General features: G+C 42.1%; 1 protein-coding gene across 2 annotated transcripts in view; it reads right to left on the reverse strand.

Annotated features, from left to right (window-relative positions):
- The window catches only part of SLC34A2 (solute carrier family 34 member 2), a 63,489-nt gene that overhangs the window by 30,348 nt on the left and 5,797 nt on the right, over positions 1 to 27,344 (reverse strand). For both annotated transcript variants that reach the window (XM_033948158.1, XM_033948154.1), the window contains 6 exons: positions 26,363 to 26,471; positions 26,115 to 26,267; positions 10,411 to 10,539; positions 7,712 to 7,855; positions 6,679 to 6,790; positions 991 to 1,186 (listed from right to left, as the gene is read on the reverse strand). In XM_033948158.1, coding sequence (XP_033804049.1) covers positions 991 to 1,186; positions 6,679 to 6,790; positions 7,712 to 7,855; positions 10,411 to 10,539; positions 26,115 to 26,267; positions 26,363 to 26,468 — 840 coding nt within the window. In that variant the 5' untranslated portion in view covers positions 26,469 to 26,471. The remainder of the gene's footprint in view (positions 1 to 990; positions 1,187 to 6,678; positions 6,791 to 7,711; positions 7,856 to 10,410; positions 10,540 to 26,114; positions 26,268 to 26,362; positions 26,472 to 27,344) is intronic.

Raw genomic sequence — 27,344 nt, forward strand, 5'->3', positions numbered from 1 at the left:
TTCATCTGTGTACGTGCTGAGCTCACTGCTCAGCATGGCTATTTCCCGCCGCGACCGGACTTGTAAGCTGCATGCCTGCGTGACACACTACCGGAGCCGCGGCAAAGGTGGAAAAGAGCCGCATGCGGCTCTGGAGCCGCAGGTTGCCGACCCCCGGTATAGTAGATATATCTTTCCTTATGTACTGTAGACCTCTATCTTCTCACTTGTTTGGCAACCATACATGTAACTAAGATCAGTGGTTCTCAGGAGCAGATTCTCTAACACTCGCGCTAAAATCTGACGGGCTGATGCCGTGGCCATAAACGTAACGATTTGAAAAAGTCAAGTCATTTTCTCAAAACTGCACATGCAAATGAGGTTCACGGAGAATCGCAGAGGGTTGCTACATTTGCATGGGATGAGTCGCTGGCGATAGCGATCAGCACATGTGGAGAATACACCTGCAAATTAAAAGGAAAAAAAGAGACCCCCAAATCGAAGATTAGCAGGAGGGATGCCCACTCCCTCCCGCCACCACCATTACACATCCCCCCGCCACCCTCCCCCCCACTGGCAACAGGAGGGATGCCCACTCCCTCCTGCCACCACTGTAACCTAACCCCCTGACAACCACCCATGCTCCTGATGCTCCCCCACCCCCTACCTTCTTCATGAAAGCCGGCTGGAGGGATGTCTACTCCCTACGGCTGGCAGGCCCGCCTCTTCAAAATGGTGGGCCTTCTCAGAATGCACTGGAGAGGGGCCTAAGGCTCTGACTGACTCAGGCGCCTAAGACCCCCTCCCATATTGTTGTTACTACTAGAAAAAGACAGCAGGATTGTCAACCTGAGACACACGAAGGAAAACTGACAATAATTCTAACACTTATATTGTTACATCTTTGGTTTCCTTTGTACATTATTCATCTGCTACAAAGATGATAAGTAGAAGCAATAAAGGGAAATAATGTCAGAAAAATAACAGTATAGGAATACTTGAAGTCCCTACCTGAACAATTAGTTTAGTTAAGGGATCCGTGATGACTTTCAATAAGTCAGGAGTATCTTCACCACCCTCGATGTTAAAGGATTTAATTATTGCATCTGTGAGGTAGTAAAGATAGCCAGTGGCTACCTCAATGGGCAACAGTATCACCACTGCAATCCAATTAAAGAAATCATGGACTGTGGCACCAGCAAAAGCCCTGCAAAACAGATTAAAAATAAATACAATATCTGTCTCTCTTCTTGTCTTCATTGTGAGGCAGTTATTTTCTCCACATCAACATTCTCTTTAGTCCCAACTGTAATCACCCTCATAAATATCAGAGTTACTTCATTATACAAATTGCCATCCACAAGTATGTTTATTGATTCATTAACATAATAATAGCATTAGTGAATTAGGAGTTTGATATACAGTCATTAGCATCATTTTGTCAGTGACAGATATCCACTTCTGAAAAGGTTAAGAACCAAGGCACAGTAAACTCTGTTATCCAGCATCCATAGAGATTGGTGGATGCAGGATAATTGTAGTTTCTGATTGCTTGAGAGTTACTGTAAAAATAGTTTTGTCTCCTTTCCCACCTCATTCTATCATCCCCCACCCCCCCTTGTAGGTCCAACATCTGTTCTTCCCTTCTTTCTGGGTCACTTTTGCTCCCTCACTTCTCTCCTACATTCTCTCACCCCCTTCTCCCCCACTTATGGGTCCAGCATCCATCCATCTCCCCATCCCTTCACCTTGCAGGACCAGTATCCATGTTCCTTCCTCCTTCCCTCAGGGTGGGTCTGGCCTCCCTTACTTACCTGCGGCTCTCCCGAAGCATCAGCAGCAGCCACAAATCTCCCTCCCTACCTTCCTCAAGCCCCCAAAGCAGCAGCGGCAGCCAGTCCTGACAACTCCCCTCCCTCCCTCACTTACCCAAAGCAGTAGCGGCAGCCGGTGAGCAGAGGAAGTGCCATAAACAGGCTGTTTCCATTTAGCTCCAGCAGGGCCTTTCCTCTGCTACATTGGAAGTGATGCAGCAGAGAAAAGGCCCTGCCGGGGCAAGATGGAAACAGCCTGTTTATGGCACTGCCTCTTCTCACTGGCTACCGCTATTGCTTCAGATAAGTAATGGAGGGAGGAGGGGTTGTCAGGACCAGCTGCCTACTGCTTCGGGGGCTAGAGGGAGGGGGGTATTGTCAGGACTGGCTGCCGCTGCTGCTTCAGGAGCTGGAAGGAGGAAGGAAGATTTATGGCTGCCGCTGATGCTTTGGAAGCTGGAGGGAGGGAGATTTGTGCTGCATTTACCATAGAGGTTTTATAGTTTCTTTGGTTAACATTTGCAGTTAACACGTTTTAACAGAGAAACTACAGCTCAAGTTAGTTTAGAGACTTTAATATAGTTAAGGGGCACAGCTTTTAGAATTATACAAGATCCACAATCCCTTTGATATTCAGCGGTATTTAGTTGGGAACAACTCCCAACCAGCTAAGTACCATTTAGCTAATTATCTGCCAATTTTCTGTGGGAAATATCTGTCTACATTATCTCCTGCTGAATATCCAGCTCCCAAACTGGCTGGTGACCAGCTTTGTCACACGACATAGCCAGTCACTACCAATATTCAGTGGCTGGCTAGCTAAGGTTAGCAGTTAGACAGATCTCCCTAAAAAGCAAGTCTCTCTTTCACCACTTTGCCTTAACTGAATTTGGCTTGACCAGCTAAGTTCAAGGTGGCAAACTCTGACAAGTATATTCAATGCTGGTGGCATTGAATATCTGGGATTGCCACAGACTGTGGGAGGCATCTGGGCTGCATCCCACGGTCTGCATATCGTGGCCAGTGAATTTTATAAAGAAATTTACAGCAAGCATTGTAATTGTCATGTTAGCTCATTTGAATGTGGTGAAATAAGAGTAAATAAGCAAGCTGTAGGTAATATCTTTCACAAACTTGTCACAGATTTACAAGGTTAAGCTTACAATTTCAAGGTCACATTGCATCAGTGGTAAGCACTGAGATTAAGCAGTATATTTCTGCATCTCGATGGCCACGTATTTGGTCTTGGAGGATGAGATGTACAGCGTCAGCATCTATGAGACAAACATGGGTTTTTTTGTTACACCGTTCTTTTTGGACCCCGGTTAGGATGAATAAGTTGGATAGTTCTGGGTCTAATAGATGCTGGCACTGTCATCTAGATATAGGAACACTGGATCATTTACTGTTTTATTGTCCTATGATACTGAGTTTTAGGAAGTCGATTTGGGGACATATTAATAATATTTTGGAGTCTGCGATCCCTCTGACGTATGAGGTAGCGATTTGCAGAACTGTGCTACATGTTAAGCCCCCGTTGGATAGATTTAAAGGCCGACTCTTCTTAATTATGATGGGTACAGCTATGCAGTTGATCACGCGTAACTGGAAAAATTGGGACCGCCTTAATTTCACATTCTGGTGTGCAAATCTATGTTTAGTGTATATATATGAAAAAATGAATGCTGATTTGTCAGGGAACACAAAAATATTCAAATTAGTGTGGGTCCATTGGCGTCTTTTGTAGAATTGTAGTTTTATTTTTGCTGATATAGTACTTGCACATCCAGGGGTAGGAGGGTGGGTATATCTTTATATGGTTCCTTGCTCTTTTCTTTGATGGTTGGGAAGGGAGGGGGGTATCGATGGATATTGATGAACTGATTCTGAATGTTTATAAGTGCTTAATTGTTATGGTTATGACATGTATGTTATGCTGCACTTTTTGTAAGATCTGAAAATGTAATAAAGATTTAAAAAAACAAAAAAAAAAAGGATGATGTTTTTTAAAGACCCGTCTAGTATTGAAATTGTGGGTTTGCTTTCATAAGCTAAGTTTTGTCAAGTTATGCAATGTTTTGTTCTACTGCATTTAGGGCTCCTTTTACGAAGCCGCGTTAGTGACTTTTAATCACGCGCTACACCCTGCGCTGGCCAAAAAACTACCGCCTGCTCAAGAGGAGGCGGTAGCGGCTAGCGCATCCGGTGGTTTAGCGCACGCTATTACGCGCGTTAAACCGCTACTGCGGCTTCGTAAAAAGAGCCCTTAGATTACTGTAATGCCCTTTAATGTGGACTACCAAAGAAATCTATAAGGGCCCAGAATGTTGCGTCAAGGGTTACTGGAGGCATCTCATGCAGTGAACATGTTTCCCCTTTATTGGCTGAGTTGCATTGGCTGCCAATGGTTTGGAGGATTCAGTTTATAATTTTGGTACTAGTGTACAAGGTTCTGCATCAAACTTTACTGAGAGTAGTGGCTACTGTACTTGTTACATATGTGCTATCACAATCTCTGCGTTCACGATCTAAGCAATTGTTGGTTGTGCCATCTATATGGTCTATAGTTAAGGCAGCTAGTCATTCCAGGGTTTTTGCTGTGGTGAATCCTCAACTATGGAATGCCCTTCCAGATAATGTTCGTCAAATCTCTTCTTTTTTTTTTTACTTTTTCGTATGTGTTTAAGGCTTACTTCTTTCAGAAGGCATTCCAAAATCTGTGACAGGTTTTTTGCCATTACTGTTAAAACAACTAGGTAATTCAACAAATATATCAAGACAAACTCCTAATACAACCAATAACCTCACTCTGTCACCAGACTATAAATGTTCCAATCAATAGCTTCCCTGTAATCTTCTGGATATGACCAGAATCTCATTCTTTTGTAATCCGCCTAGAACCGCAAGCTATTGGCTGAATAAAAGAAACTATTGTAATGTTTATATGTTTTTGAAGAATTTGATTATGTTTTGTGTTTTTTTAATCACAAAGAAGAAAACCCGAGAAAACAAAAAACACTCTGTGGAGTGACAATGTTCCTAAATGGACTTTATTTGAAAGTGTCAAAGTTCCAAAGGTACACTGAAATCATCCACATAAAATAAATTCATCCACATAAAAGCCTTAAAGGACCTAGTCCGCTAGGGATACAGGACCCAACATGGTCTGCGTTTCGACAAAATGCAAGCAGTGTCTCACTTCCGGCTCACCACACAATTGTTTCCCATGTATTCACCTTTATAGGATCCCCAGGAACCCTTGAAGAAGACTTTTTGTCGAAACGCAGACCTTGTTGGGTCCTGTATCCCTAGCGGACTAGGTCCTTTAAGGCTCTTATGTGGATGATTTCAGTGTACCTTTGGAACTTTGACACTTTCAAATAAAGTCCATTTAGGAACATCGTCACTCCACAGAGTTTTTTTGGTTTTCTTTGTGTTGTTTTAATAACATGTAAGATTGTTTATTTTGAGAAAGTTTAAGTGTGATGTGCTAGTATTTTACAGTTTGAATATATTTGTTTGATTGCGTATTTTTTTGGTAACCTACATATATTTTTGGATATGTGGGATATAAATGTTTTTAAATAAAATAAATAAGAAGAAGGTATCACCTGGGCTGGCCCAGTGACTTAGGTGACTTGTAAGCTCATTGGACTCTGGGTCATTTGGGGCTAGAAATGCTGCAGAAAGAATTATGATCATTGCTTCAGGATGGCACCTGCTAGATGGATTAAGTGCCCGTGATTGCAGGATTCAGAAAGAAACCCTGGTACCTGGCACCCAGCTCAGGATCATCACTTCAATGAGCAGACTAAGTGCTCCTTTTACTAAGCTCGCTAGCGTTTTTAGCGCAAGCTGCCAATTAACGCACGCTAACCCTCGCGCTATGCGTAAAAACCAACGCCAGCTCAATGGTGGCATTAGCGTCTAGCTTGCGTGGCAATTTAGCACGCGCTAAAACCGCTAGCGCAGCTTAGTAAAAGGAGCCCTATGTGTGCCGGTGGCACAGGGGATATAAAACAGAAGAAGGATCTCTGAGTAGCTGCAAGTGAAAGCTCATGGAGCAGGATCCCAGCCCTGGCTGCAACCAAGCTGGAAGTATCTTTCCAAGGTCACTTATAACTTGTTAGTTGATTCATATTTCTACAGAAACAAATAACGAATGTATTATCTATGAGGGGCCACTGAAACGTTGGCAGCCCAACCAACAAAGTTGGGGCAGTCTCCATTGTGAGCTATATACGTAATTCAGTGATTTTTCTACTTTTTTTCATTCCGTTGGAAAAATATGGAATGAAAAAGGTGGAAAATCATTGAACTAAGTGTATAGCCCTCAATGGAGACTGCGCCAACTTTGTTGGTTGGGATGAGTACTTTTCAGCGGCCCCTTGTATACTGCATATAACAACTAGCATTATTCCTTGGTAATCCTCCAATTATTCACAATATTTAAAATCTAATATTTTAAATTAGGCATCTATTCTGGGAGCATTCTACTCTCAGTTCATGAAACACATTCTACAGTGGCTAAGAAAGGTGTCTTTCCTTATCACTATACCTTCATGTCTTCTCATTTAATCATTTTTACGGATTAAGGACCTGTTTGTGGTACAGACAAAGGCTTTGTTCCATCTCTACACAAGTAGAAAGGTAGTGAACATCTTCTTGCTTGCAAATGCATATACAGCTGTCGCTAAAACTTTAAAAGTCTGACTTCCACAATGGCACTACTCTTGCTTGGATGAGGAGACCAGTAAGATGCCATGCCTGCGTAATTGCAGTTCTTAGACCAAATGGCTATGATTAAACCTCAGGCAATCAGGCCACTCAGTTCTAACATTTCATTTTCCATTGGGGCTAAAATTACAAGCGACATTGACTGTACCTTCTGAACTCGTTCCGGTCTCCGGACTGCATCAGAGCTACAATTGTGTTGGTGACAGAGGTTCCAATATTGGCTCCCATAATAATAGGAATAGCTGTTCTGACCGTCAGCACTGTAAAGCAGGACATAGAGAAGAGCCAAGAACATAGAATCAGAACTCTGAGGAATTGTGGAACACTGACTGGAAATGCCTGCCACAGACAGCGAATGCTGTCAATGAGAATACACTTGCACTCACTGATAATGATCCATTTCTCTACAGCTTTCTTTTCTTTTTTTAATTCTTTATTCATTTTTAAACTTTCCACAAGTGTAACAAAATACAATCATATATACTTTATTATCACTTACTATTTCTGACAAAAATTAAAGTCATAATAAATACCCTCTCACCTTTCATTATAAATATAAATATCATTCAAACTAATCCCACTCTCCCTCCCACCCTATATTTTAATAAGTAAAAGGGGAAAATAATTATATTATAATCAAATCATACAATATTTAGTTAATGGCTCCCAAACATCATCAAACTTTTTTAAACATCCTTTCTGAATGGCTAATATTCTTTCCATTTTGAAAATGTGACATAATGAATTCCACCAAAGCGTACAGCTTTATTTTCTATTAAAAACCCAAACTCAGCTCTGGTTTCAGTGTTACACTGATGCTGAGAAATACTTTAGAATTTTTTTTTTTTTTTTTTACCAGAATTTTATTTTATTCACAGCGTCTGTGTTCAGGAGACAGAGAGCTATCCCAGTAATAATATTTAATAACAGGCATGATTGGATTTTTCACCCTGTGTTCCAATTGCCAACCCTTGCCATGACTGATCAGATTTATAAAAAAATAGTACAAATTCAATTTACTTTTTCTCAAGCATAATTCTGTGGGCAGATTTAAAGGGAACTTTGGGCTCCTTTTATAAAGATGCGTTAGCTGTTTTAGTGCGTGCTAAATCTACGCGCATGCTAAACACTAACAAAAAAAATTTATCACTATACTAAAACCAAATAATGAGTTTTCTTACATCTTGCGGATACCATGCTGACAACGATTGATGTTGACGTGCTGGAGCTTTGCACCAAGACTGTCACTAGAACTCCAATCACCAAACCAGCAACCGGGTTAGACAATACAGCATTGTTTTTGAAAATTTCGCCTGCGGCTTTACCTAAGGAAGTACATCCATTGGGTTAGAGAAGTAGATATCCAGTAAACAATAAACATAAGAACTTAAAAGTTGCCAATATTGGGACAGACCGAAGGTCCATCAAGCCCAGTATTCTGTTTCCAAGTGGCCAATCCAGGTCACAAGTACCTGAGAAGATCCCAAATGAGTAAAAGATTCCAAGAGAGTAAGATACACACTAAGAAGACAAGAAATTAATTATGCATATTTGAAACGTCCTAAGAATAAGAAAGATTTCTCTGGGGCCAATTCTCTCTTCTCTGCTATTGTGTGCAAAATTGACTGCTTTTGCATGTGTTTATGATGTCATTCAATAAACAGTGGTACCTCGGAATCTGAAAGCCCCAGAACTCGAACAACTTGGAATCCAAACTATTTTTTTAATTAAATTTTACCCCGGAATCCAAACACTGCTTTGGAATCCGAACGTATGACAACGTCAAGCATTGCTCAGCCTAAAACTTCCCCTCTGACACAGTTTCCTGTTTCCGCCTGGGTGGTTCACGTCAGAGGGAAGCTTTGGGCTGAGTACCGCTTGCAGTTGCCGTTGCCAATCTTGCTGTCTATGTCAGGGGGACCCGATCCAGTTTCTAATATTTTCAATGGGAAAAATTGTCTTGGAACTCAAAAGGGGTTATGGAACAGATTAAATTCAGATTCCGAGGTACCACTGTATATTCAATAGGGATGACACCAGTGCTAATCTTTAGTGATCATGACATCTTTAAATCATACAAAGAGGGGGATGACAAGCTCATTACTGCCAGGGCAGGATTAATTCCTTATTGGGGCCTAGGTACCTAAATACACTTGGACCCCTGGATCTGCCTCTCCATAGCCCTGTCCCCTCCCCATCTCTGCTCCCCCATGTCCAGCATGGGTTTGAACCCACACCCTCAGGGTTCTAAGGCTGTAGCTTTAACCACTGCACCACACTCTCCCCTCTTTAGGTGATAGTAATTAGAGACACAGTATTAGCAGTTGTGTTGACTAGTGCATAGGAGCCTCTCCATAGCCCTGCCCCTTACCCCCCTCTGCTCCCCCATGTCCGCCTTCCTGAGAGAGCGTATCTCTGGGCCCAGCTTCATAAGTCCAAGTAGCATCTTTTCCTTCCTTCATTATTCAGTGCAGCCAAACTCAGTCTGCAAGAGGCTGTGGGCAGCGGTTCCTATACTCTGCCAACAGTTAACCTGGAAACCTTCCCTCTGATGCAAAATCTCAACATCAGAAGAAAGGCTTCTGGGTCAGCCACGGGTAGCAAGTAGCCATGGCCTTTTGAAGACTGAGTTTGGCTGCACTGAATAATGAAGGAAGGAGAAGGTGCTATTTGGACTTATGAAGCTGGGCCCAGAGATAAGCTCTCTCAGGAAGACGGACATGGGGGAGCAGATGGGGGTAGGGGGCAGGGCTATAGAGAGGCTACTATGCACTAGTCAACACAATTGCTAATACTGTGTCTCTAATTACTATCACTTAAAGAGGGGAGAGTGTGGTGCAGTGGTTAAAGCAACAGCCTTAGAACCCTGAGGGTGTGGGTTCAAACCCATGCTGCTCCTTGTGATCCTGGGCAAGTCACTTAATCCATTGCTCCATCTGTGCTCTCCTGGCAAACAGTTTAGAAAAATGAATGAATGCAGCCATACTATAAGCAGACTTATGGTGTGGCTGCTAACAGGTGAAGTGGCACGCCCTTCGGTTTTCCTGCCCCCTCCAGATCCCTCCAAGGTGTGATCCCCTTCCTGAGCCCCCCTGCAAGTCAGAATTCCCTCCTCACAGGTCAGAGCTTCCTCTCATTTCCCCTGATCCTGCTGATCTTTTCCTGACAGAAAACCCCCAGCCCCTCCCCCCAAGCCCTACCTCCCTCCTCTCCTCGGCACTCTCAGGCTCTGTTTTGGCAAGGCAGCAGCAATCCCTTCTGTTGTCACTCGGGTCAGTGTTGGCATCCAAAATGGTACCTCTGCCCCTAGTGGTAGTTTCACAGTAATAATACTAGGGTTATCCCTCCATATAAGGAGATATTGAGATATTAGTGAAAGTTTGGGTATGTAATGAATTAATGTATTTATTAAGTTTGAGAAGTTACGTAACCTTATCAACTTAACATGCCTTAATAAATCAGCAGGCTGTAATAGTGAGTTATGAGTCAACTTAATGCATACAAAGAGGCTATACAGGATATTTGTCTAACTTATTTTTTTGTTCATACTTAAATCTGTCAAATGAAGTAGCAGAAAAATGATTACACAAGCAATGGGAACATAAATTTGCGAGTACTTCCCTTTAAGCAAATACTTGTACTTCTAAAAAGGAGAAAGAAGCATTGTAAGGTAATCCCATGAATTAATTTTCAAATCTAGCCTTTAATGGCAGTTCTCTGGCTTTTTACTGAGAGCTGAAAGGACTGGTAAATGCACCTGCCCCAATTTAATTAATGAGTTTATCCAGGTCACTGCCTTTTGCTTGTTTTGTTCACCTTGAAAAAACAGGATTAAGGAAGTCATCCCTAATGCATACTAACGCTTAAAAGTCTTAAGTACCTCCTACTAACTGGAAGGCAGCACTTAGCACATCCAAGGAGCATATGAAGAAGTAGAGAAGACCAAACAGGGCAATGAACTTTGCTATTCCCTTCAGTACAGCTAACATTCTTGATTTTGAGTCCATTTCTGTAAAAAGCAAACACAAAGATTCCTCCTGTTAATCAGAATGCTATGCCAATGTATTATATGTTAATCGTTTCAATATTTCTCAGAGAAGGTGATACCTATCATATGAAAACTCTGCTTAAAGCATTTTTTCGTTAGTTATTGGAAGAGTTTATGGTTTATTACAATTTCATATATCACCCTTACCGTGGACTAGAGAATGACACGGGGACAAATTTGTCCCCGCAGGAACTCAATTTCTCCGTCCCGTCCCCACAAGTTTTGTCGCTGTCTCTATCTCTGCCCCATTCCTGTAAGCTCTGCCTTAACCTCAGAAGCCTCAAACATTTATGATTTTAAAGTGTTTGAGGCTTGTGCAGATGAGGACGGAGCATGCAGGGATGGAGCAGGGACAGGAAATGGACTCGCGGAGACAGGATAGGAAAATGAGTTTCTGCAGGGGCAGGGAAAAATTTGTCCTCATGTTTTTCTCCACCGTGGACATCACAGGGGTGGTTTACAAATAAAATATTTGAAAATTAAAACGGAACACCAAGGCTTCCTTTTACAAAACTGCGATAGCAGTTTCTAATGTGGGGAGCTGCGCTAAATGGCCCGCGCTGCTCCTGACGCTCATTGAGTTCCTATGAGCGTCGGGAGCAGCGCAGACTATTCAGCGTGGTTCCCCGCACTAGAAACTGCTATCGCAGTTTTGTAAAAAAGGGGGCAAGTATGAAAAGGACAGTAATCATTCATACAACTTGACCAAAAGAAGGGAAAGAGAGGAAAAGAAAATAAGGAAATAAAAACATTTTAAAAATCTGCTTTTATGCATGCGTTTGAAAACTTCTTATGTTCTTTTTGCTTGCCAGAAATGGCTTTTCCTTCATATGTTGCATGCTAATGAATTGATAAGCTTTGTGGGTATTTGATTAATTTAACACAGCATAGGTTGAATGAGCATTGGTATGTTTTATTCTGAGCAGTTTGATGTGTATGTCATCTAGAACCAGGGCAGGATTAACCAATAGGCCACCTAGGCATGTGCCTAGGGCCCAAAATGGTCAGAGGGGCCGATGAAGGAAGGCATCAACATTGTTTTTTCCAAACGGCGATGGGCCCCTCCAGCATCGATCGGCACGTGGGCCCCCCTCCCCCCCATTGACGGAAAGTAAGATAAGCAAGCAACGTGGGTAAGAAAGGCAACGGGAATTGTAATTGTGCAAGCAGTGCTGCTTGCCCAAAGCTTCCCTCTGACGCAGCTTCCTGTTTCCGCCTGGGCGCATGGTGGGGTAGGGGCGGGGCAGGGGGCCCAGTGTACTTGTGTGCCTAAGGGCCCTCAATGAATTAATCCTGCCCTGTCTAGAACTGTAGAAAAAACAGACCAAAAGGTACCTCAAGTGGTCATCTTGTCCTTTGTGTCATACAGGACTCACTATCCCTTAGAGCCTATCCACACTGTTACTTATGTCTATTTATTTACACTTTTTTCTAGCCTTACAATGAAATGGTCTGGTGGCCGTGTTAGTCCATTAGTCTACTTTTCAATGTAATATCACTGGAATGCTTTCATGTTTCCCATATACTGATATTTCTCAACATTTGCTTATTACTGATCTGAGGAAGAAGGGGTTACTTTCAAAAGCTAATCAAAAATGTATTGTTAGTCCAATAAAAAAGATATTGCCTTATTTCCTTTATGTTGTTTTATTTCTATATACAGCCTTACAATGAAACACTTAAGTGCTAATATCTAAGTAATGAAATGTATTTTTTTCAGCATTTATATACCACTTATAAGCCAAGTGGTTTACATTTAGGTACTTCAAGCATTTTCCCTATCTGTCCCAGCGGGCTCATAATCTATCGAATGTACCTAATGTAATATTATCCACTATAATAAAACCCTTAGCGCGCATGCACAGTTGAAACTCCGTGCGTCCTTGCTTTGTAATATGTGATCCGTGCCTCCGTGCTGCTGCATGCGCAGTAGGAGCCTGCAGCAGTTTCTCCATCAGCTTCCATTCTCATGCGCATACGCGGCAATGGATTCTCCCCTCCCACACCCCAGCCAGACTGCGCCTCAACAAACGGCAAATGTCCAGCCTCTAGGGGTCAAGGCACCGCTGCCAGATGCACACACAGGAAGGAGCCAGAGGTAAAAGGGAGGAGAGCTGCAATCAGACAGAAAGACGGACAGACAGCCTGAGAGAGACAGAAAGACAGACAGACAGCGGGCAGGGAGAGAGACAGAAATAAATAAAGAAAGACAGACAGAAAGGGGGCCAAGGAGAGAGACAGACAGAAAGAAAGACAGACACACAGAAAGACAGGGGGCAAGGAGAGAGACAGAAAGAAAGAAAGAAAGACAGACAGCAGGCAGGGAGAGAGACAGAAAGAAAGAAAGACAGACAGAAAGTGGGCTAAGGAGAGAGACAGTCAGAAAGAAAGAAAGACAGACACACAGAAAGACAGGAGGGCATGGAGAGAGACAGAAAGAAAGTAAGACAGACAGCGGGCAGGAAGAGAGACAGAAAGAAAGAAAGACGACGGGCAGGGAGAGAGAGAGAGACAGAAAGAAAGACAGACAGACAGCAGGCAGGGAAAGAGACAGAAAGAAAGAAAGACAGACAGAAAGGGGGCTAAGGAGAGAGACAGTCAGAAAGAAAGAAAGACAAACACACAGAAAGACAGGAGGGCATGGAGAGAGACAGAAAGAAAGTAAGACAGACAGCGGGCAGGAAGAGAGACAGAAAGAAAGAAACAACGGGCAGGGAGAGAGAGACAGAAAGAAAGACAGACAGACAGCAGGCAGGGAGAGAGGCAGAAATAAAGAAAGACAGACAGAAAGGGGGCCAAGGAGAGAGACAGAAAGAAAGAAAGACAGAAGAGACAGAAAGAAAGACCGACACACAGAAAGACAGGGAGGACATGGAGAGAGACAGAAAGAAAGACATACAGCTGGCTGGGAGAGAGACAGAAGAAAGAAAAAGATAGACAGACAGCGGGCAGGGAGAGAGAGACAGAAAGAAAGAAAGAAAGACAGACAGTTAGCGGGCAGGGAGAGACAGAAAAAAAGAAAGAAAGACAGCGGGCAGGGAGAAAGACAGACAAAGAAAGAAAGAAAGACAGCCAGACAGAGGGCAGGGAGAGAGACAGAAAGGGGGCCAAGGATCCAAGATGGCCGAATGCTAGTAGGTCTGAGCACACTCTCCCCAAGCTCGTCTTACTTATTTTACTTTTCTTGGTAAAATCCTACCTGTTTAGCCATGCCGAAGAGGAGAGGAAGGAGCGCTGGTGGAGCCTCACAGCGCTCTAGAACGGCTGTCTTCAGCAACATTGAGGAGCTTGTCCGGAGAATGCAGCAAACGCCAACAATATCGTTGGGGAATTCCCTGCAGGAGGCGCGCAGTGGCGGCGAGTCTGCGTCGTTCTCCATGGGGCCAGAAACATCTTTAAGCCCCGACGTGAGAGCACCTCCCCCACGCCCTCAGTCCACCAGTTCGCCGCGAGAGGAGGTACTCCCGGAAGTTGGAGTTCACCTCCTCCCGGAGGCTCAGGAGATCAAAGGGGGAACTGTGTTGCCGGGGCCCTTGCTGCTGCAGGGAAGCCCGAATGCGGAGACTGAGGAGGAAGCGGAGGGGGAAGCAGGAACCAAACACGACGTTGGAAGAGACAGTTTGCCAGAGGGTGAGCTAAATAAACCTAAGTTACACTTTCTTCAAATAGAGAAGCCCCAGGAGGTAACATTGGACTCTTTGTGGGATTTAGTGGCTAACTTGGCAAAGTTCATAAGTCCACAATTACAACTATTTGAAAATAAAATTAACAAACATGAGACTGACATTAAAAACTTAAAAAGTGAAATTGAGGACTCTAAGACCTCAATACAGAATGTATTTCAAGATATAAAGGTTTTTAAACAAACTATTGAGACACTAATTAAAGATAATATTGATTTAAGAAGGAAAATGGAGGTAATGGAAAATTTTTCCCGGAATAACAATCTTAGGCTGATTAATTTTCCTAAGGTGCCTATGATAGCCCCTAGAGAAATGCTTAAGCGTTATATGATTGAAATATTGGAGCTTTCTGAAGAAACATTACCACCATTTACAAAAGTTTATTACCTTCCAAATAAGAAATTGCAACAACAACAACAACAGAATATGGGACAGGACTCTATGAATTTATCTAATATTCTGGAAACATCGGATAAAGAATTGGCGGAACCAGCAACTTTACTTATAACAGTAGCGCTCGCGCCAGATAAAAACTGGTTGCTGAGACTTTTCTTTAAGAATAAACAAAAATAATTTTTAGGTTGTAAAATACAGATGTTCCCAGATTTGGCCAAGGAGACCCAGCGGAGGAGACGTGAATTTTTGCTAAGGAAACCTGGTGTTATGGCTCTAGGGGCTACATTTTATTTGCGACATCCATGTAAATGTGTACTTAACTATCGTTCACATAAATTTGTCTTCTTTGAGCCATCTCAACTGACAACCTTTCTATCAACTTCATGTTTGGAGAAAGGTGAAACATGAGTGCTTAGATTAAGGAAAGGTGTATTTTCAGTCTACTAGTAATAATTTACTTAATTTAATTTTTCTCAGTATTACTTGCCCATCATCCACCTTGGATCCTAATTGTGGACTTGAGTAGAGATTTAGCTTATATTTGATGTTTGATTGAAGTATTATGTTTAATTATTAATTCTTTTGCTGAATTTCCTTTCTGTACAAGTTATGCTTGATTACATTGAAAAAATTCAATAAATATATATAAATAAAGAAAGGGGGCTAAGGAGAGAGACAGTCAGAAAGAAAGAAAGACAGACACACAGAAAGACAGGAGGGCATGGAAAGAGACAGAAAGAAAGACAGACAGACAGCTGGCTGGAAGAGAGACAGAAAGAAAGAAAAAGACAGAGAGCAGGCAGGGAGAGAGACAGAAAGAAAGAAAGAAAGAAAGACAGACAGCAGGCAGGGAGAGAGAGACAGACAGACAGAAAGACAGACAGACTATGTTACTATGTTACTATGTTACTATGTTACTATGTTAGACACACAGAAAGACAGGGGGCATGGAGAGAGACAGAAAGAAAGAAAGACAGACAGCGGGCAGGGAGAGAGACAGAAAGAAAGACAGACAGAAATGGGGCAAAGGAGAGAGAAAGACAGACACACAGAAAGACAGGGGGGCCATGGAGAGAGACATAAAGAAATACAGACAGAGGGGCAGGGAGAGAGAAAGAAAGAAAGAAAGAAATGCCTCAGCTCCCCATTATGCTAAAAATCTACACATCTATTCTAGCACCCGTTAATGTAACAGGCTTAAACACTAGTTTGACAAATAAAATAGAACTGGCTCAGCCTGTCCTTATGGAATGCAGCTTGTTGGAACTCTATAGCACCAACATTCTCCCAGATAAATGCTTGCCTACCCTACTCTTAAAAACTTTCAGTTATAGACATTCTTTAGGCAACTAGCTTGAAAAGTACTGAGCTGCTATGGAGTAGATCCTGTAATTTCTGTTATAGGGATATAGATTCCTTTATATTTATTTACTGTTTACCAAGGTATTAAGCCTCAATCTATTTAGGCCTTTGTAGTGTCTATTTAAATACTTATAACCTGCAATTTGAGATAACAATTGGAAGTACTAAGGGCATGAAAACTGCTTGTTTCTACAAGCTCTTCTTTTGCCACCCATCTCCTCCCCTTCCCTTATTCAAACTGAGCTATTGGATGCAGTCAATGGTTATCTCAGTAGATATTGTCCTTTGACTTCCTGATATACACTGGAATAGCAACTAGAGTTCAAAAGGGAAGACAAAAAAAAAGCATTCTATCTTGTATAATGAGCCCTGTAAAGGAAGAGAGGGTAAATTCTAGAGAATTTATTCTACTGTCAGTTCAATGTTTTTGCCCAAACAGATTTAGACTTTATTACTTCTCAATTTAGCTACCCTGATCCCATTGTACCATTTGTGAACTATCCATATATAATAAAAACAAGCTGGAAAAAATATATGGTTCCAGCACAACACAAAGTAGGCATGCTTATGTAGGCAGCTTATATTTCAGTAAGTCTAAACATGTGGAGGGGCATTTTCGATAGTGCGTCTAAGTCCAACTTTGGATGTATCCCACAAGACATCCAAATATTGGGGCGGGGAAACAACCATTTTCAAAACCACTAGAAGTCCAATCATACAGCAAATCTTATATCACATTTCCCCAATGGCACTAAAGGAGTTTTTTGAAATCTATCACCCAGAAAATGTTTGAGATCTGAAAATGGTATGAAGTTGAATTTGGAGGGTACAATGTCAGTCTCTCATGTTAAGATTGGGGTAAAAATGCTGTCTGTAGCAGGTGCCAAGCTTCGGAATGCGCTGCCTGATATTCTGCGCTTCTGTGATGAGAGGCTGAACTTTTAGAAAATGTTGAAAGCACAATTATTTGTCAATGCCTTCATGTGCTAATGCTATTTGCTGTTAAAGCCTTACCATCCTGTAAATGTTTTTTATGGGATTTTGTCTTTCCATCTTGTAGGATGAATTTGAAAAAAGGTTTTAATGTTAGTTAATGTTTTATTGTGTTTGTTCTGTCGGGCCGCCGCGTGAGCGCACTACTGGGCACGATGGACCTCAGGTCTGACCCAGCAGAGGCATTGCTTATGTTCTTATGCTTATGTTCTTTTTATGCGGTATATAAATTTTTAAATAAATTTGGATGCCTTGGCCTTTAAGACATCTAAATTTTTTGGCCATTTTCAAATACAAAAACATCCATGTCCAAAACATCCCAATACAGACCATTTGGACATGGGAGAGGCCAGCACAGTAATGGATCGGCCACATAGACATCCCAACAAAGCAGTGGAGCACCTTAGAGGGCATTGCAGTGAACCCCCTTATAATTTATGGTGAGCCCCCAAAACTTCTATTCCTACCTGTACCATCCCAATAGCCCTTATGGCTGCAGGTGGCACCTATATGACAGTATAGTAGGGTTTGAGTGGTTGGGCTCATACTTGATTCCATAGATGTTGTGGTTAGAGTGCCTTATGAGCCTGGGTCCTCCTCTCTATGGTTCAGTAGTCCACCCACCAGATAATTCTGCACACCTGATGCTATTCTAGGCTTCCCCATACCAGATGCTGCTGTTCTAGAGCCAGGTACGTACCTTTTTGTTCTCAATTTTGTATGGTAGAAGAAGGTCAGTGAGCACCGAGGGGAGTGTGGTGGTGTCTTACCTTGATGCATGCAGTGGTCATCTGGTCAGTTTGGGCCTCTTTGTGGCACTTAGATGCTTCTACCTCAGGTCTAGCTGCAAACATCTAAGTTTCAACCAGGATGTCTTGCAAAACGTTTGATTATCTAATCTAATATTTGTGTGTCGCACACATCTAAACAGGCTCTAGGCGACTTGAAGGAAAGGGAAGCGAGGGGAAAGAGGAAGGAAGGGGGAGAGGAAAAGAAGATCCTAATCATATTAAGTAAAAGGAAAGGTGTGTATGGCAATCGTTGAAGAGTTAGTTGTCAAAGAGTGAAGTCTAATACACCCTCATGCATGCCTAAAGCCTGTCCATAACGCACCTCCACCAAGCCCATCTCAAGCTCTGGATGCACAGAGGCTGGGAAACCTTGCTAGACATCCAGAAAGACGGTTTCCTGACAATTAGGATGTCAATGTACCGATTTAGGACACTTTATGGATGTTTATATTTTTTGATTATAAATCATTCTCACCATAAGTAATTTCATAATCCCTTATTTGTTCTAGTTGTCTGTCTTGATTAGATTGTAACTTTGTTGAGCAGGGACTACTACTATTACTATTTATTATTTCTAAAGCGCTGAAAGGCGTACGCAGCGCTGTACATTTTAACGTACAATAGACGGTCCCTGCTTAGAAGAGCTTACAATCTAATTTAGACAGGACTGTCTCATGTGTTTAGTGTACAGCACTGCATATGTCTAGTAGCACTATAGAACTGATAAGTAGTAATAGTGGTTTGATAGTTATAAGCAGCTTAAGAGAGTCATGTGACTTAAGAGGACCAGTAATAGTCTGTTCAAACCTGGCAAGCTGCTGGCAAACTGTGGCTGAAAATGCACTTAAACATATTATATATGAATAATGCCAGCAATTGCTTACATCCAATAAAGCAATAAAAATGTTAAGTACTCGGGGTTTTTTTTGGGGTTTTTTTAAAAACGTAATTATAACCATTGCCACTGGCTAAGTCATTTTTGAACAGCTTTTGAAAAATGCATTGCTCTCTGTAATTGCATAGCTGATATACAGGTCGCCTCTAAACAGAAACCAAAAATGTGGAGTAGATGAACTGCATCAATTGAGTTTATTACAGCATGTGAGCCAGTTAATAAAAGCAAAAGCAGTCAATAAAAGCAAATCCAGCTGGCAAAAGACCTTCATCGATGTAATGAACATAGCAGAAAAAAATTGTCCAAAGTTTGTTCCAACAGATACCACAACCTGTTCAACAGTAGTTTGTGCTATAAACAGAGCACTCTACACAGTCCGTGTTTTAGCCTATTTGATTGCCTTCATTAGGGGGTCCAACAATGAAAACATCCAGCCAATTCGAAATGGAAATACTCATAAAATTCTCTCATAAGAACATAAGATTTGCCGCTGCTGGGTCAGACCAATGGTCCATCGTGCCCAGCAGACCGCTCACGTGGTAGACCTTTGGTCAAAGACCAGTGCCCTATTTAAGTCTAGCCTTACCTGCGTATGTTTTGTTCCAGTAGGAACTTATCCAACCTTTTCTTGAATCCCTGAAGGGTGCTTTCCCCTATAAAAGCCTCCAAAAAGTAATCTGGCCAAGAACGCCAATGCTGATTAAATGCTAAGCCAGTGTCTCTCAAACTGTGTGCCATAGTACAGTGGTGTGCCCTGAAGAGGTTCCAGGTGTGCCACGAGAGAATCCAGAATTTTACTTTATTTTTAAAAATCCCCCTTCATAAGTATACATTAATATAGATGACAAGAGTTTGTCAATGTTAAGAGCATCTGTGTGAGTAAGGATACAACCGCTCAGAGTAGACAAGCATCATTTTTTGACGTGATTGATCCTTGAAAACGAACAGCAAGTAATTTTATTTTTATTTGTTATGCAGTAGTTATCCTAACTTGAATTTGGATCTTCTTATCTTTGCATACTTGGATTTTCAGCTCTGACAGAAATTAAATTTAATTAAAAAAAAAAAAAAAAAGAGAACGAATACAGATAGTGGATAATGAAATGCTTGTCGACTATCGAGTCGCATTTTGAGTTAATTTACACTCAAAACCAAGCACATCCATCGCATTGATTATAGCAGTTCTCTTCTATCTACTTTAGTTTCACTGTTAGAATTATCCATACATAGCTTAAAGAACTTTAAATAAATAACTCTCAAATCTAATTATTTGTTGGTTTTGCAATTTTATAATTTCAATTATAACGTGCCGTGAAAAACATTTGCTCTGTTTAGTGTGTTGGAGCTAAAAAAGTTTGAGACACACTGTGCTAAGCAGTACTTCTATATGGAATCCCACTCTGAGAGTGGAGAGCGTTTCTGTGGGTGTAAGTCACCTGTACCCTAAGAGCCCAGAACTGAAGTTTTCCCCTACTCAGAAACAAAGCATCCCCAGTGCCCCCTTCACATTGAGGGCATCCAGACAGTAACCATTTGTCGAGGAGCAGTGAAGGTTTCATAGGAGGGAATCCAGTTGTCTATGTTAAGTAGTTCACAAGACCTCTGTAAAATGGACCTCACAATCAAACTGACTCTGCTATAGGATATAGAAAATGGATATCCAATTTGATATTGGTGATTTGGGTCTATAATCTGCATTATGGATATAAGGAGGAGGGGGGTCCTATTTCTACTGAATGTACCCTTGGCCTCCAAACTTCAACGGGATGCACTTTAAATGCTATAAAACAAATGGGTCCAAGGCTTAAACCATCAAAGCTGGTACCATAGAAAAACGAAGGCCTTGTAATTTAAGAAGCTTTAACTTAAATAATAAACAGCATAACATTTGATGCTCTACACGTAATGTGTGATAATGCCACCGAAACCAGTGAATAAATAATTCCTTGTGATATACTACACAGTGGGGTCCTTTTATCAAGGCGTAGTAAGGGTTTAACGCGCAGAATACTGCATAGAAACATAGAAACATAGAAAGTGACGGCAGATAAGGGCCAAGGCCCATCAAGTCTGCCCACACCAATGACCCTCCCCTACCTCCCTTTGCGAAGAGAACCCACCATTCGATCCCATTTAGCTTTAAAATCAGGCACACTGCTGGCCTCAATCACCTGTATCGGAAGACCATTCCATCGATCCACCACCCTCTCGGTGAAGAAGTATTTCCTGGTGTCGCCATGCAATGTCCCTCCCCTGATTTTCCATGGATGCCCTCGTGTTGGCGTGGGTTCCTTGAAGAAGAAGATATCCTCCCCCACCTCGATACGGCGTGTGAGGTATTTGAATGTTTCGATCATGTCCCCCCTCTCCCTGTGTTCCTCCAGGGAATAGAGCTGCAATTTATTCAGCCGTTCCTCATACGGGAGATCCCTGAGCCCTGTGACCATCCGTGTGGCCATTCGCTGGACTGATTCAAGTCTCAGCACATCTTTGCGGTAATGTGGTCTCCAGAATTGTACACAGTATTCCAGATGGGGTCTCACCATGGACCTATACAATGGCATTATGACTTCGGGCTTACAGGTAATGAAACTCCTGCGTATGCAACCTATGATTTGTCTGGCTTTAGATGAAGCTTTCTCCACCTGAGTAGCAGTCTTCATGTCCTCACTGATGATTACCCCTAAGTCTCGTTCTGCTACAGTTCTCTCTAGGATCTCACCATTAAGAGTGTAAGTCTTACATGGATTTTTGTTGCCAAGGTGCATGACCTTGCATTTTTTGGCATTGAAGTTTAGTTGCCAGGTCCTGGACCAATTCTCCAGTAGGAGGAGGTCGTGTGCCATACTATCGGTCTTGGATTTGTTGTCAGGTCCTGTTGTGTTCTTGTCCACTATATTGCATAATTTGGCGTCATCGGCGAATAACGTTAATTTACCCTGAAGCCCCTCAGCCAAGTCCCTTTTGAAGATGTTGAATAAAATTGGGCCCAAGACCGAGCCCTGCGGCACTCCACTTATCACCTCTGTCGTTTCGGAGGGGGAGCCATTCACCACCACCCTCTGAAGTCTACCTCCTAGCCAGTCCCCCACCCATGTAGTCAAGGTATCACCCAAACCTATAGAGCTCATCTTGCTCAACAACCTGCGGTGTGGTACGTGTTAAACCGCCTGCCGTGCTAGTCACTAACGCCTCCATTGACCAGGCGTTAGTATTTTTGCTTGCCGCAGAGGTAGCACGTGATGAAATGTCCAATGCGCTAACCCCGCTAGCGTGGCTTGACTAAAGGACCCCAGTGTATAAAGAAGTGCGGAGGGACTTGACAGAAGGGCTCCGAGGAAGAATAACATTATTCGCCGATGATGCCAAGCTAAGCAATGTAGTGAACAAGAGCACAACAGACAATAATTCAATGGCAGACAATATGATGCATGACCTACTTCTACTGGAGCACTGGTCTAGGTCCTGGCAACTCAGTTTCAATGCCAAAAAATGCAAAGTCATGCACCTGGGAAGCCGAAATCCATGCAGGATTTACACCCTAAATGGCGAGATCTTGACAAAAACTGAAGCAGAAAGAGACTTGGGGGTGATTGTCAGGGAAGACATGAAGTCTGCAAATCAAGTTGAGCAAGCTTCATCCAAAGCAAGGCAAATCATAGGTTGCATACTCAGGAGTTTCGTCAGCCGTAAACCTGAAGTCATTATGCCACTGTATAGATCCATGGTGAGACCGCACCTGGAGTACTGTGTGCAATTTTGGAGGCCACATTACCGCAAGGATGTGCTGAGACAGGAGTCGGTCCAGAGAATGGCCACCAGGATGGTCTCGGGACTCAAGGAGCTCCCATACGAGGAGCGGTTAGGGAAGTTGCAGCTCTACTCACTCGAGGAGCGTAGAGAGAGGGGAGATATGATCGAGACATTCAAGTACCTCACAGGTCGCATCGAGGTGGAAGAGGATATCTTCTTTTTCAAGGGTCCCGCGGCAACAAGGGGGCATCAGTGGAAAATCAGGGGCGGGAAACTGCACGGTGACACTAGGAAGTTCTTCTTCACCAAAAGGGTGGTTGATCGCTGGAATGGTCTTCCACTTCAGGTTATTGAGGCCAGCAGCGTGCCAGATTTTAAGGCCAGATGGGACAGACATGTGGGATCTATCCGCAAAGATAGATAGGGAGGGTCATTGGAGTGGGCAGACTTGATGGGCCGTGGCCCTTATCTGCCGTCTATTTCTATATTTCTATTTCTATATTTCTATTTCTATTTCAAGAGGCTGAGATTAGTGTCTCTATTTCTCCAGAGTACAATTATATATGATTGCACTTATGTATTTATTTATTTATCAGTAGCCTACTCAAAACATGCACAGGCAAATTACAACACAAATGAAATATATACTCGTATATAAAACTAAAATGCATCAAATAAATAGCAAACAAATTAATAACAATCACCATAAAATAATAAAAGCAATCTTTAAAGTGGTATCACCAATTTAGGGCTCTTTTTACTAAGCTGCATTAGAGCATTAATGCGTGGAATAGCGCGCCCTAGAATGCTGCAAGCGCTAGACGCTAATGCCAACATTGAGCTGGTGTTAGTTCTAGCTGCGTAGTTCGGGGTTAGCGCACGCTTATCTGCTGCGTGAGCTAAAAACGCTAGCACATCTTAGTAAAAGGAGCCCTTAGTATATCTCTTCCAATATAGTGGTTGAAAAATCTTTTAGGAGTAGTTAGTGTGCAGTCAGATGTTATGCAGTAATAGCTGGAAACACTGTCCAACAATTTTAAAAAATAAGGTTGGTGCATGCCAGTTAAAAACTGAAAACCTAATGGTCAGGTTCAACCAGGGCCAGATCTAGTATGTGTTGGGTATTGGTATCCAACTTCCGTCCAGTGTAGGAGGTTGATAATATTATTGAATTTATTTTTTTCTGAATACAATGTTATCAGGCTTGTTTTCACATTGTTCTATTATGGAAAATATTTTTTAAAATTATGATGTTTTATGATTTGATAGATTTGTAAATATTGTTTATATTAGCATTGAAAGTGTATGGAACTTCACATAGTGGATAATATGGGGCTCATAATCGAATTAGAAATACGTCTAAAATCCCGCCTAAATCGGCACTTGGACGATCAAAAAGACAAGTTGTCCTAGTGCCCATAATCGAAACGGGTTTTAGACGTATCTAAAAACAGTTTAGGCCTTTTCGGTGCTGCTGTACACCCAGAGCTGAAAGGGGAATTTTAGGAGGAGTGGTTAGGGCGGGTTTTGGGCGGGATGTGGGCCAACCTAGACTTAGTCATACTGCAAGTATAACCGAAAGTTTAACAAGATGCCTAGATGGAAGTTGAACGTTGTGACTTAGGCGATGTAAAAACAGGTCTAAGTGCCCAGAAGGTATCCAAAGTGATCATATAACCACTGCAGACACAAAGTACAGACCCACACACACTGCCCCAGTGACCACTGACCCCCCTCACACACATACACACAACACCATAAAAATCTCATAGGAATTCTATGAGTGTCAGAGCTTATACTGCCATGGCCATTGACAAAAAAGCCTAACGGCTTTGTAAAAGAGGGGGAGAGGTAAATTAAATTAAGATGATAGAACAACAACAGAGAGAAATTGAAAGCTAATGTAAGACATTTCACTACTACTACTATTTATTATTTCTATAGTGCTACCAGATGCATGCAACACTGTACATTAAACACACAAGAGACAGCGTAAAATGGGTCCCATGGCAGATAATATGTGCTAATATTCAGTAAAAGACCCCTCCCTCTAATTTTATAAAATTTACTGTTATTACTATTCAACTCACAGCTGCCTAGTAAAACTTTACAAAATTATTTTCAACTACTGAAAGGAACTTAGGGGTCCTTTTATTAATGTGCGCTAACCAATATAGCGATCGCTAAAGATTAGCACACGCTAATGCTAAGGCATCTACTATAATAAAATGCTAAGCGCGCATGTGCACTCTTACCGGCGTGTTCCCTGATCTCTGATCTGTAGGTCTGTGGTCGGCAGGAGTGCGCATGCGTGCTTACAACACATCTCTCTCTCGCAGACCCCAAGAAGATGTGCGAGCTTGCCGGCTCTGGATCCCTTACACTTCACGGACTGCTCAGCACACATAGCACCTGCACTGGGGAAGCGCACAGGTCATCCAGCCAGCGTGAGGAGGGGCTACCAGCATCCGCCTCGGGCTCCGCGTTGCCTCCTGTCACCACCGCCGCCGCCTCACGCTTCGGTAGTTCTCGGCGGTGAACTCGATCTGCAAGCTCACCCTTTCGCTTGAGGAACTCGAGGTACGGACAACACGTGCACGTTGAGCTCCAGCTGGCACCAGAATGCCGGGTGGAAGAGGCGCTCGCACTGGATAGAAGAGGCGCTCGCGCCGGCGCGAGCAGGTGGCTGAAGCCCGCAGCTAGTCTGGGAGAAGAAGATGTGCACGATGAGCTCGCTGGCTAGAGACAAGGCGCCCTCTGTTCCTGCAGGAAAGGTTCCTCAGCCTAGAATGCAGCAGCCCAGCCCGCCAACAGACCACCACGTGCCTGCATCAAAATCTTCAGCAAGACTGCTGGAAGGGAGCGGAGCTCCTCTTTCGAGTCTGGCCCAGAAGGGAGCAGGGAAAGGAGAAGGGGTACTACTAGACAGGGGGATCAGGTAAGGGGTGCTGCTGGACAGGGTGGGGAGGTAATTCTAGCACCCGTTAATATAATGGGCTAAAAAACTAGTCCTTTATATTCTATGGGCGCTTTAGCATTTAGCACGTACACACAGACAATGTACACAGGAATCACTTTGGCATTTTATTGAAAAGATGGCATTCCAAATAGCATTTTTAAAAAGAGAATCAGGGTCTATGGCCCAGAAATAACAAAGAAAAAATACATTTTAAATTAATCATGAACCTGTAATGTGTGTAATTATAGGGCAGACTAGATGGACTGTTCAGATCTTTATCTGCTGTCATTTATTATGTAATGTTCTTGTGGATATAATAAAGTCCATGTCTATGAAATAAAATCCCATTTCTTATTACCACGCCTTATTCCACAACAGTCTCAAGAATACATCAACTTGAAATGTATATTTTTGTGTTATTTATTTCTAATTTTTATTTTACTGTAAAAATATATAACACAATACACATCTTAAGTAGATGCATTCGTTGATATGAGAATATTGTAGAATATAGCATAGTGATGATAAATGGATTTCTACTTCATAGACATAGTCCAAATAGCAGAGTCTTCCCAATTATATTGCACTACATTTTGAGTTTGAAGTAAAAAAAACAGTATAGGAGTTAGACAAAAACCTTAGGATATGCAAGGGAAGAGATAATCAAGTGGTAATAGGGAAATATGAAAAGTAGATATTTTTACCTGACCACTTGGGCCCAGTGCTCTTTAGTTCAGGTGTATCCCATGGGTTGTCCTGTTCTTCCTCTTTTATACCATCTGAAGTTTTATCATATAACTGAAGGGTAGAATATGCAGGTGGTAAATCCCCTCCATTTTCAGCAAAAGACTTATTATCTATAGAAAGTAAAAAACAAACAATAACGTGGTTATTATCATGGGCAGAGTTCATATAATCCTCATCCAATGTCTTTGTATAGAAGGTTACTTGCCAGTGGAACTTTCACAGCTGTTTGGTTTACAGTTTGGAGACTCTGAATGGCCATTGATATCATTCCTATTGGGATTAGTATTGTCTGCCTCAGGCCACGGCGCCATTTTCTGTTCATAATAAAACATACAAATAATAAGGAAAGATCAATAATATTTTTTTCAGTATTATTCATGAGTCACTTAGCAGAATTCTGGAAAAAGAAGCTACAAAGCAACTCTGGAAATTGTCATCTATTGACTGCTTAACCCTGTATTGGGCATTGGCACAATTCAATGAAGGCTCTCAGTTTAATTACTTTGCATTATGCATTACTCTTTTTATTCAATTTAGGTCACGTGTTATATATTTAATCAGTGCTTTAATCTCATAGCTAGGAATGGGTGAATCTCTTCTGATCTGCTTCAAGTTCAGGTTTGGAGCTTCAAGATTTTTGCTTCAACCATAACACTTTAATTTTTGAGTCGGAATGTTTTTTAGTTAGTATTTTTTTTTTTTACTTGAGACTCACTTTGATTTAAATTTCTGTACATACATATATACAGAATCAATGTAGTAAAATATTCAGAGATGGTATGCATCCAAAATATGTCAAATCTAAGAACAAATGTGTAGTATCTGCATCAGAGCCAAGCAAAAAAAAAAAATGTATGCAAAACAGAGACAAGGCTTTGGACCATGGCTTCACTGATTCTCAGCCCTCTGCTCTACTCCAGATTTAATGGAACCCGAGTGTGCCCAGTAATAGTAGCTGAACTCATCCAAATGAAGATGAAGAAATTGACATGCATAGGTTGGCCTCAAACCAATGCCCCTCAGCTGGAGGACGCCAGTCTTGAACACAAAATGAGTGAAACGTCATTGACCTGTAGTATTAGACAACATCTTTAAAAACAGTTCAGTACCTTCTTGACTTTCAGTCATAGGGAAGCAGAAAGATGTTATTCAGGCCACTGTTATCTCTAGCACCCAGTATTAGCATT

Source organism: Geotrypetes seraphini, chromosome 1, assembly GCF_902459505.1.
Source record: "Geotrypetes seraphini chromosome 1, aGeoSer1.1, whole genome shotgun sequence".
Taxonomy (NCBI): Eukaryota; Metazoa; Chordata; class Amphibia; order Gymnophiona; family Dermophiidae; genus Geotrypetes; species Geotrypetes seraphini.